We start from the raw sequence: 12,504 nt of genomic DNA, 5'->3' as shown, positions 1-12,504 counted from the left end.
TAGGAATGGCTGAAGTTCCACACCAGCTCTGAGCTGAGATGGAGCAGCTAAAAGTAAAAGAGTTGATGGTTGTGCAGATGTGCTAAATGTGGCTCAGAATGGATTATGGCATGGCATAAATGCACTTGAGGTCAAATTCATCGTGTCACAGCTGCACAGACATCCTGTAAAGGGAAACATAAGAACTGAATGAGCAACAATGAGGAAGGTTATATGGACACAAAATGGACTGTGGGCTGCTTTTTAATACACTACCTAGTGTGGGAGGCAGATCTATGTCAAGCCATGTAATTTTAGGGATTTATCTGGAGATCATGCTTTCTGTAAATCAGGTTTGTATCCTCTTCTTGACCACATACTCCAGAAAAATAAACAAACAATTAAATAAACAAATAAATTTGCCAGCTCAGTAATCTGGCAGACAAAAGACCTGAATTTGATGTTCTGACACACTGCAGTGACAGATACCATTGTAGCAGTGAACTGAGGGCAAGTGCAGTCTTCAATAGAAAAAAGGAACTATTTTTGATATAGTTATTCTGTGGTGTTGCTATCTGAAATTTACATTCACATACAGTGTAGAGTAACACTGTGTTTAAATGGAACTGTTTTATACTATACCAGAGATAAGCAATGATCCCCAAGAAATTGGTCATTCATTTTGTGCAGTCAATATATATTTTGCTTAGCCTCAGGCAAAGCTGAAGGCAGTCTGTGCACTAATAGGCTATTATTAGTTGCCATTAACTTGACAACAATAAATGGGAATGTTGGTGTTTCATACAATCTGTTTAATGCTGCCAAAACAACCAGAGTGTGCTTTAACAGTGATTACGACAGAGTTGGTATGTCTACAAAGGAAAACAATCCTCAAATAAATTCTCAAATTGGGCTACCCACAATGAACAGAGAAGTATATATCCTGTGCCAAGAAACTTCAAGCTAGAGCTTAGAATGAATAGGAGAATGTCAAGAAATAACTAAAAAGAAGAAAATTTTACAAAGTATATTAGCTCCAGGTCAATGTAAAGCAAAAAACTGCCTTGAAAGCACATCTTCTGGAGTCCATACAATTAATTGTCCCAGTATTACCACAAGAAGACCTGTTCTTCATTTGTAGCAAAAACTGTGTTCATAGACAAAGAAAAAAAACAAACCCAAACCCGAAACCCTATAGATCCTTTCAAAATATGGACAACAATAACAATGTTTTCTCAAATCATGCAGCAACTATACCTTTCTCATTAATTTTACTCCAGTTCCAAACAGCTGCATTCACATACCATTCGGTCAACCCCTCGAAATCCAGAATTCCTAAATACTTTTAAAGAAACTAGGATAATGGAAACTAATATTTCATGTACTTCCAGCAACAGATCTGATGCACTCTCCCATTTTCACACCAGAGTAGTCACTGGCAGGCACAAAAAAAATACATTTCCATGGCAGAAATTGACAAGGATAAATGCAGCACTCGTGGCTCACTGATAAAGCCCCTGGCACACAGGGCTGCATAGAAACAGGAAGATGTGCCGTCTATGACATAATTTAAGTAGAGATTTATGAACTTCTGTATTCAAAGAGTGCTTTGTTGCTGAGTGCCAACCCAGATGAAAAACACACTGCTCTCTGGATCAGGACTCTTGGCTATGAACTTACCTATGAAATAATAGATAATATAAAAAAATATAGCTTGAACTGTGGTATTCAAATTTATTCAGACCATAACTTTCAAGACTGTAATTTTTATAATGACTCAAGACCACAGGAAGCACTGATACCTGTTTAGTTGACCCTGCCTGGAGACATCTAAAGAGTTCAAGTGAACCTGTGCTCTCAGATTCTCTCTTCCAACTTGCTCTTGCCCTTGCTTTCCTCTCCCAACTATTTAGTTAAAACTGGTACTCAAGCACCTCAAACATGAATCCCTGATTTATAACTTGTTATAAGGCTTACAAGAAATGAAATATTAAAGCCACATGCAAAAAGACTATCTACACCAGTTTAATCTGATTAAACCATTCTCAAAGACAAATCTTTAGAAGAAGGCATTCTTTGGTGGGGAAGCACAATGTTATGTGTCCCTGTCTTAACAACACTTAACCCATGGCTGCTGCATCAGTGCAAGATGATGAAGGTGCACTACCTACAGTAATTTTCATCTACAGAAGATAACTTATTTAGTGGTACATGTACTACTAAGCAAAATACCATCAATACCCAGTTGCACTCCAGACTGAAATACAGAACCCGGTTACATGCTTAATTTGCTTTCAACACTTCTGCTTCCCAGCACCTTACAAGACCAATGTGCATTTTTTAGTCTAAATGGCACAAGTAGGCACATTCCTTCCATGAAGCATTCCCTTTCAACCACTTTCATAGTTAAGGGTCGACCAATGCCAGGCAAACCAGATTCAATTCCTTCAGCCACCACCTAAAACCCAGTGTCTCTAGGAAAACACAAACACACTCTCCCCTCAAGCCCAAACAAAACCTCTCTATGCAACAAACATTTTACAGAGGATGGATCCCACAGAAGCAGGAAGCTGGAAGAGAGGCAGCCACTGCATGCTGGAAATGGGGTGGCATCTAAAAATTAACTTATTCCACCAACACAATAAAATGTGGTAGCTCAGAATGCTTAATCCTCAAAGGAATTAATTAGAAACAAGCTGTGCACTAAAATCTCTTTTTTAACCTCAACCAGATAATGTAATGTTTTTGAGCCTATATTGGACATTATTGTTGGTACTGGCAGACATCCAGGTGAAATGATACAATTATGAACTTCATGTTTGATAAATTCAAACATGTAAGTACAGAAATGCCATTTATACTGAATGAAACTTTTTTCAGTTGCATTAACCTTATGACTACAGAGGCACTAAAATATGTCGTTGTCAACACCGCAGTGTCAATATTTAATGACATCTAGACCTGCCATAACATGCAGCTATTAAACACAGAAATTAAAATATCAGCTAAGCTTGTTGATCTTAAGCATGATAAATTTGTTTACTTACTATACTTTGTAAGGAAACAGAGTAGCTTTTAATCAATTTTAATGCAGAGTAAAAAAATACTAATTCCTCATGTTAATTAAATACACATTTTTCCCTTCTGTGACACACAAAATCGTTAAGAAAAGCAAGTGAGTAAAAAAATCCTGAATGAGAATGAATATTTAGAAAACACAGATATACAAAAACCAAGCCCAAGTGACCCGCAAGCCACTCTATCTGGAGAGAAATACAGAACTGAGACATGACAAAGACCTGTTCAGTCTGTCCTACTGATAAAGACATCTTCAGGTGTAGCATAACATCTTAGGCAAATAGAGAACAGACGTAAATAGAGAATTTAGGGCTGTAGGTTGTCTTTCTCAAGTCACCTGGCTGAAGAGCCTTACAGCTACGGCCAGAAGCCACAGGAGCAACTGTATGCAAAATGTGATATAAATGTACATATACAGATTTTAGAACCTAATTCATAGGCCAGAAGATTCAAATGATAAATGTCTTATGACATAAAAATTAAGAATGTGGGAAAGTTATTCGTCATTAGAGAAATTATGTTTTAACAAAATCACTGGTTCATCTTTTTGTCTTATTTTCCGTCTAAACTATAAATACAATACACACAGCAAACCATCCCTCCCTCTTACATACAGTACAGGGATCTAGGAAGGAAAGGGGGAAAGAGAAAGAAAACAAAAGATTAAAAAAAAAAAAGAAAACAGGAAAATAAGAGAAGTAGACAAAGAAACTTTTGAATAAATTACTACTACTATTGAGTACATGAGAAGCATTTCTTTATTACCATTCTCCCCATCAGACTTCCTTTCATGGTCAGTGTCAGTGAGGGACAGTGCTGAGTTTGCCCGGCTGGACAAGCAGGAGCTGTGTTCCGATTTGATGCCCCTCATCCACATCCTCAGGGCGTGGTCCGGGGATGCTCCTCCTTCTGTCTCAGTGTCCACGTCCGAGCCCACCTCCAGCGGGTAACTGTGCTCAGCTACACCATGGAGGTCAGCTTGATAGCCAGAGCACAGGATATGGGGAGTCTCACAGAATTCCATGTCTGGAAAAAACAGAAGTTCAGAAAAAAATGTAGCAGTGAAAAGCAATATAACTTAGTTTTTCTTTTGGACAATCTGTTTTGAGAATTAACATTGTTCACACTATTAGAAGACTTTTTTTGGTCAGTGACTCACTCTGCTATCTAATCTACTCTAAAGGTAATACAACTAGAAGAATATATAGTAAAATACATAGTGCTGCACTGTAATTGTGCCTTTTTGTCTGACAGAAATATGCATTATAGCTCAAACATGTGCACACCCACACACTGATAGCTGCACATCAATTTACAACTGAAGTGAGCATCTGCAAACACAGATATTTTCTCACGTTTTGCCAGGAAGGCAATAGGTCTAAATTAATCTCAGCATGTTTTCATCCTAGGGAAAGTGTAGCAAATTTCCCAATAGAGAAGTTAAAAAAATAACATTTAAAATATTTGGTTTACCACAGAAGACAAAGAAATGGTACTTACCACTGGCTTGCTCTTTGAGAGTGCTGTCCTTGCATATTCACACCAGTGGGTTTGGGTTCTCCAGTGCTGGTGGCCTACAGGAACTTCCTAGAAGAGCAGTGACTACTAGGACTGTACAAGGGCCATCTCATGACACCAAGCCATCTGAGATTTGAGAGTTGTACAGTGCTACAGGTTATTCTTACTGAACACCGCAGCTGCTGGGCAGCAGAAATCCAAGGACAAACAGAAGGTGGACAGGACCCATAATGTGAATATGCAGAGGAAACATTCTCGAAGAACTACAGGTAAGTAACACACATCAGCAAATTGCAACTCCCCTTTGAGGTAGCCTCTGCATATTCTCACTTGTGAGAATCCAATTACAAATGCAACTCACAGGGACTAAGACAGGGAGTTCTAATTAAATAAGGATTACAGAACTGTACTTCCTAATTGAACATCAGACCTGGGATGCCATCTTGAGAGACTAAATACAATGTCAAATATGCATACAGTATTTCAGTTTCTAGAAAAGAAACATTAGAGACAAGAGTCATTGTTTAAGACTAAGGACAAATACTCTTTTCTACTGTCATCCTAACCAAAGCTTTAATTTGCCAAACTAATCCACTTACCAGCTAGCAAGAGGAATGGTTCTGATTTTAATCACTCTCTCTGAAACAACAAAAAACCCGGGTATTTTCTTGAAGGTATCAACCAAAACCTACAAACCAAATGCTAAGATACAAATTGAACCACCTGAGGAAATTGTAATTCATTTGTCTCTATATATGTTTCTTTTGCCATCCAAAAATTCCTGAAGGTCTTGGCTGTAGTCTTGGCTTTGAGCTGGGGGAATGGCAACCTCATTTGTGGAGAGCAAGGGAAGAAGGCAGACAGCAAACAGAAAAGCATGGCCACGGCCTCACCTTCCTACAGGAGTCATGGAAGGTCACCCTGCCCTGCCTGGTGTTGCTGCATCCCAGCAGCACCAGCCACCACTGCTCCTGCTCCCTTTGGAGCAGCGAGAGAGATGAGGGGATGATCCCAAGTGCTCCATCACCTCTCTGGTCTTTTCCTCTTGCTCATAGGAGGAGGATGTGGTCCCAGCCCCATCCTCGAGAAGCTGAGATGTGCCTTCTTGAGCCCTGTCCTCCAAGTCTCTCAAATGCACTGAGGCTGACTCCAAAGTTTGATGGAGACAGCTAAGAGAAAAAAGCCAAAATACTTGGAAGCAGGTGCGTAGGGAATATCTGGCATTTGAACTTTGTCTACCCTACAACAGGTATGATTTAAGGAAACATCATCTGATCTTTCTTCCCCTTTAAAAGAAATCTTTGCTTATTTTCACCATCTGAGGAACTTCCCCATAATTAAAAATCTTCCTATAACTTCAAGAATCACCTCAGCTGACGCCAAGTCCTCAGGGGACAAGGATGCAGGAATTTTTTACATGGCTGTCCCTCCAGGCAGATGTCTGCCATTAGCAGCCCGGGGCCCATCTTCTCCCTGTTTGCATTTGCATATGCCACGGGGAAAACTCATCCCAGTAAATCCCACAAAATGCTAATTAGATTACATATTTTTAAGGACAGAATTTACCCTTCAGTCTATATGTTAATTCCTTTTTTTTTTTTTCACGAAAGAGACTTTTTATACTGTAACTCATGTTCAACTCAAGTTTAACACAATCTATTGCCTTAATAGTCTATTTCTTAAGTATACAAGCCTTTGCAGCATTTTAACTCCCACGGGATGCATTTTCTGAAAAGCTTTTACAATGGCAGAAGTGGTTGCTTTTAGTCTGCATATCTAACCTTTTTACCTAAAATACTACATATTTCCACAAGGAGATAAAGTTCAAGTAGATTTATGATAGATTCAGTATTACCACAAAGACCTAGTCACAAGAGAAATGAGAGAACATTAATAGAAAATTCAGGGTTTTGCATGAACAGAGGAAAAAAAAGTGGCATTTATCAAGATGATGAAAGGATTTTCAACTCTGGACCCTCATGGAGCCTGTTGTAACACAACCATTAAAAAAGTACTTTATCTCACATTGATACTAATTTGGTTTTTTTTCAAAAAGTAATGCATGACAAAATATAAAATAGCTAATGAGCAATAAAAGGAAAGAAGGCTTGTTAAAAAAAAAATCAGCATTTCAATTAACAGACCACTTTCTTTCTACTTCTAAATACAATTTTCTATTAAAAAAAAATCTTCAGAGATAAGCAGTTAAAGAGAAGTTGGACAGTGGTGCCTCTGCTATTTAAGGCTGATATGAGAACTGGGCAGCTGACCAGGCAGTTCTAACACAGCTCCAGCTCTGCTCACAAGCAAAGTTACTGAAAATGCCAGGCAACTCATGAAGGGTTTATTTACTGCGGCATCAATTTAGCCACCAGTACAATTCAAAATTCAAGTTAGGATTTTCATGCAGATACAAAACACTTATCCCATGTTCCACTGCGTGGTCATGAGTATGTGCCAGCTACTCTTTCTGCAACTCTTTTAGTTTTTCTGGCACAGGTTAAAAAAAATAATAAAATCACCTTAGTGAAAGACCACAGAGTCCCTTCCCTCCAACCTAGTAATTCTGCATACTTGGACTTGCAGGACTTGTGGAATCTCCTCACTGTTGCCATTTGCCAAGAATTCTGCTGATTTCCACCAACTAACTATGAGTATAAATAAATATTTAAATAAATAAATATTTAAAATGCATAAAAAATGATCCAAACAAAGAAGATAGAAGAAACATAAAACTAAAATATAAATAGTGATGGACATGAAGAACTTTCCAGTCCTCCTATTTGCTGACAGAAAACTATTATTTTGCATTAATAACAGAATGATAAATATTAATTTAAATTACTTAATTGACCTATGTGTTCAACTAGAGAAAGAGCTTACAGAAAAATGTAATTTATTTATAAACTGGAATAGTTTTACATCTTGCAATTAGGTGCCTTTTATGAGCCCCATCATATAATTAAGCAATTGCAATTTATTGATTGCAAAAGTCTTTAAACATTACAGATTCGCAAATTAGTTTTATTCTTGATTCTTGGTATGAGGTGGTTCTAACTCTGAGAATGCTCCCTGTTCAAACACACACAGAATCAATTCTCTGGATGAAAAAAATACAAATTACTCTTTCTGAAATATAGAATTATAAAAGAGACTAAGTAGATCAAAGGCAAGGAGAAAATATCAGTCTTGAAATTTTAAATTCATTATACTTATTTTGGCCTAATGTCCTCTTTCAGACTGGGTTTTTGAAAACACTGGAAATATCAGTCTGGGGGAGAACAAGAAAGAAACTCCAGAAAGTCAAATAATACACATTAACCTGAAAAGTGTCATGTTTATGCTTGTGTCTGAGGGAGTACATTGGGAATGTAAGGGAAAAAATATCCCAAACATTCACTTCTGTTTATGGGTTGGGATTTTAATGTTACACCTCAACCTGGTGTATATTTTTTCACAGTGAACTTAGTCCAGTGCTTTAATCTGCAGGTGTATTATGTGTGTTGCAAAATAAGCAGAAGGGCAGACCAGCTACTCATGGTGTAAGAGACTCAGAGACACTGGAGAGAGGGAGGGAAGGAGTGAGGAAAAAATGTAAATCAAATGGGAAAGTGCCTTCATTTTTGGAAGCAATACATATGCATTCTCCTAAATGAGAAATTTTGAGGGCTATTGAGCACCCTGCTAAATTTCATGTGTTCAACGGCCCTTAAAATTTCTCATTTTTCACCTGAAGACTGTGGTTTACTGGCTGCTTGCTGGACTTGAGAATTAAATGTGCAGAGATTTTAAGCTGCTTCATAAAGGCATTCATGAAACACATCCTGCTACACATATTTTTGAATGCTTTTGCATATATGCTCCTCATTTAGTCAAGATCTTACTTCTTTCCAAGTTGCAAGCATACCACATCTTTCCCAGGACAATATAATTCAATGAAATTAAGCTCCAATAACCATCTGTACAAAAATCATGGAGGAAGAAGCCAAAAATAAATTAATTTTCAAAAATGCATTACAGTGACTATTAATTTGTTTTAGAAACGTCATGTTTATCAGCAATTGCATTATTGCCATAGCCTGGAACTGTTCCTCAGCTGCATATATTTCAATAAATAAAAATTGATATACATATTACACATAAATAAAAACCAGATAAAATATACCATTTGCATTTTTTTACTTTGATAGCAAATGCATTGTATTGTACATTTTATTTTGCTGTATTTCAACTTTTCCTTGCATTCCCTTATTCATGTAGCTTACTTTCTTACATCAACCTCAAGTTAGCAGCAGAAATGATAGAAAGTTCAAAAATATCAGCTATAACAACTAAATGAGGAATAAAAGAGGAATCAGAGTCTGTTACAACACTAAGGAGAGAAATTTGCAGGTTAGGCAGCTAAGGGATTAGGAAAGGAGGCTGCACTTTCAGGAAGCTCTTTGACTTGTGAAATTTATAAGGAAGAAAAAGTCTTTATTCTTCAGGTCCTTCCCTAGAGGTACCAGAGGATGAGGTTCCAACCCCTGCCTCATGGCAAATATCTTTCTAGTCTCTTCTTCAGACTAATTCTTCAAGCTTAAATAAAGAGCACAGAAATAGACTGAGCCTCTTAAAATATTCTCATGGAGTATTTTATCTCATGGAGTCCTCAGATATTAATTTTTATTTTTACTACTACTGAAATCAACATAAATAAGGAATTTTTGCAGAGAAATCATCCTGATCCTATGGGGACACAAATGAACTTTCTCTGTCCCCAGAAGCAGAATATTCTTTTGGAGATTGCTTGAAATTCTTAATGTTAGAGATTTGGTTTTTCAAGAGTTTCTCAACTAACAAGATGCCAGAGGAGACATCTTTGGTGCTACAGTGTGGATGCAGCAGGTCTCATTTTGATTTAGGAAGAAACACTCTCAGCACAATATTGGTTAGAAATTTAATCCTTGAAGTTCAAATACATCTGAATTATTGCTGGCTACAGCCTTTCATACTCCAAACTGTGGCTTTATGAGGTAAAATACTTCCATTCACAGGATTCTGTTAAAGAGAAAATTCTACTGCAGGTACTCATAAATATCTCTCCTTTAATGAATTTTAGAGTTACAAAACCATAGTGAATGCCAGGAACTAGCACTTAACCTAAATTTCAGATACCAACTTATTCTCAAATAATGATCACACTAACTCTACCCTACTAAAGACAAGAGGATAAAAAAATATAGTTATCACAGATGAGAAAGAACCTCAATATCATTTGTGCAGATAAATTGAATTCTTCTAGTATTACAGCTGAAATAGAATTTGGAAAAGCTTGTCTTGCAATAGATTCACATATAATTTCATTCTCCATATGCAATAATCTATTAAGAAGTTAAGAATTTTCAAGAAAGAAATATTTTCTGTTTCCAAAAACTCTGTCATAAGAGAAAAGCATTCCAATTTTCTTTCAAGTATTTTAAAGGTTCCTTGGCTCTATAATAATTTTTCTATTACAAGTTTTGGCATTTACATTTGTGTTTGAGGGAAGCAATAGATAATGAATCCTTTCTTCTTGTGATTAAATTTTCAAAATTAAACCTAGCCAAAACTAAAACTTTCATAAAGGGCACTAGAACCACGAATGAAACTATCTCAAGCAGATTGGCTAACTTTCCGCTTGAAAGAGTTTCACATGAACAGTTTTGCTCCAGATTAACCAGGGGGTGTGAAGCAGTGGGGTACGGAACTGCTACCTCTAGTCCAGTGCATTCACAGCTCCCAACAGGCAAAGCTGATCTTGTGTTTCTGTCTTGTTTTCAACTCTGTATGGCACTTCAGAGAAGAAAAGCTGTCAAAATTATTAGAGTGCAAACAGAGTACCAACATTCTTCAAAGTGAAATAACCCTCAGACTGTGGCTCTAGCCTTACAAACTTGAATTCAACTCTGCCATGCTTTTCTAGCTTTAATTTCTGAAAGCAGTTAAATTTAAACCAAAACCCCTTTCATTCAAACCTCAGTCTTAGATGTCCGTGACATGTAAGCATGACACAGCTATTCACTTCCTAAAAAAAAAAAAAAAGACAAATATATGAAAATAATTTCTATCAACAGTTTTGATTCTGATTTCTAAAGTACATTTAAAATAGAGTTTTATTTCTCAAAATATTGAAATAAATATTTGTTTTTAAAACAAAAATATTTGTTTCTAAAATTGCAGTCGAGTCAGTACCTTTAGATAACGAGCACCAAAATCTTTTGAAGACAAAAGATGTGCAAAGCAGATATCTTTATAAATTTCACTGACTTAGTTTTAGAAGGTTACACATGCAAAAATCCAGAAGTCTAAACTCGGATTTAATTTTCAGGGCTGTAAATCCAGAAGTTAATTCTATGCATTCAGTGGGCTAGGGTAGCACTTAGGCTTTAGGTCATTGTGACTGTCTCAGAATAAGCATCTGGCAAGTGCATAACTTTGTGATGGTGGAAAGACTTTTAGAGAGCTGCTGTCAACACCCATTTACCAGAAATCTTCTTTACTGCTGGGACATTCAGCAGACCCGAGGCACTCAGATCACAGACAATGCTCAAAAAGAATCACCAGAGCAACTCAGCTCCTCACCTTAACTTTCACCAGAAACTACAAAGCTTTAATATCATTTTAAAGTAGCTTAAGAGAGTATCAAGGGTACTACTAGCCATCTTCCTTTGAAGTGACATGAATGGAAGGCAGGCAGCAAAGGGGGCCAGGCTGGAGCAGAGGAAGGTGGTTTTGATGCCCTGAGCCAGTTTCAGTGAGTGATCAGTCAATGAGTCATTTCAGCACAAGTGAGCGAAAGGCTTCAGCAACACTGCACTGACCAAGTCCCATTTCTTCACTTTCTAACTGTTAAAAATGCTGAAAATTAGGAAGAAGTATTTGCAAGGGAGAAGGTATCACTGAGTGGTCTAAGCACGTAGAGGCAAAATCCCTTAAAGGAAGGGGTGCCAGCCCCCAGCAGCACCGTGTGTAGCGAGAACGGGAACCAGAGAACAGCATTTGTGCACAAGAAGCAGTAACTGCTGTCACTGTGCTGCCATTCCAGAAACAAGGAAAACAGGAGCAACACCCTGCCCTGGGCACAAGGAGATGTGCCCAGCAGGAGGCTCTTGCCCTCAATGTCCAGTTCAACCTTGACAAATCCCAGTCTGCAGGTTCCCAGAGCTGCCTGGTGTGCTGGCACAGCAAGCAGACACACACATTCTGCCAGCCAACCACTTCAGGTCTTGGGGATCAACCCCACGAATGCTGCCCATCCTGAAGGTACCTTTGATAACCTCCCACGCATCCAGATAAAAAGACTGTCTAATGAAGCCCCAGTGTGGAATTTACATCCATTGAATTCTTGGTGGGATGTCTAACACCCGCAGAACACTACAACTACTTTTATCATATTTTTCTCTTTAAATAACTGGAATTGGAACCAGTTTTGGCAGTCAACAGCACACCCCCAGCTTAAAGAAGGGCCAAATTAGATCAGTGTGCCCAGGGCTCTTTATGAAGAGAATCAGAATCCTACAGAGTAATGACTGCTGGCCAGACTACCAGACTATGAAGCGTTTTAAAACTATCTCTTAGGTGAGGCTTTCAAGAGACACTGGGTTATGCCTCAAAAATAAAACTGGAAATCTAGCTTTGTTCTGAGATTTTGAAAATACAATATATGAATCTATTTTTCACTGTTAAAATATTTCATTTGCCCCACAATTTTACTAACAGCTTTTTAGTATGTAATCACTTTTTCCACTGGAAAAAAACTCAAGTCAGACTGCAAGATGGCCCCTAATAAAACCTGGGGAAATTAAAGAGTTTGATTCTGACTTATGTTCAATTAAGGGTGCAGGTATGTGAACTTCTTTTTCTTCTTTTTTTTCCACATTATGCAAAAATTTACATATGAAGGGCATG

The 12,504-nt window shown here is 37.7% G+C and overlaps 1 protein-coding gene across 2 annotated transcripts in view; it reads right to left on the bottom strand.

The window, feature by feature from the left end:
- Nucleotides 1–12,504, bottom strand: part of TENM1 (teneurin transmembrane protein 1) — a 227,078-nt gene that overhangs the window by 197,311 nt on the left and 17,263 nt on the right. For both annotated transcript variants that reach the window (XM_041396472.1, XM_041396471.1), the window contains exon 2: nt 3,823–4,083. In XM_041396472.1, the coding sequence (XP_041252406.1) occupies nt 3,823–4,083 (261 nt within the window). The remainder of the gene's footprint in view (nt 1–3,822; nt 4,084–12,504) is intronic.

This window comes from Onychostruthus taczanowskii, unplaced genomic scaffold (genome assembly GCF_017590055.1).
Source record: "Onychostruthus taczanowskii isolate IOZ18803 unplaced genomic scaffold, ASM1759005v1 scaffold13, whole genome shotgun sequence".
Taxonomy (NCBI): domain Eukaryota; kingdom Metazoa; phylum Chordata; class Aves; order Passeriformes; family Passeridae; genus Onychostruthus; species Onychostruthus taczanowskii.
This window is presented reverse-complemented; position numbering and strand designations above follow the sequence as displayed.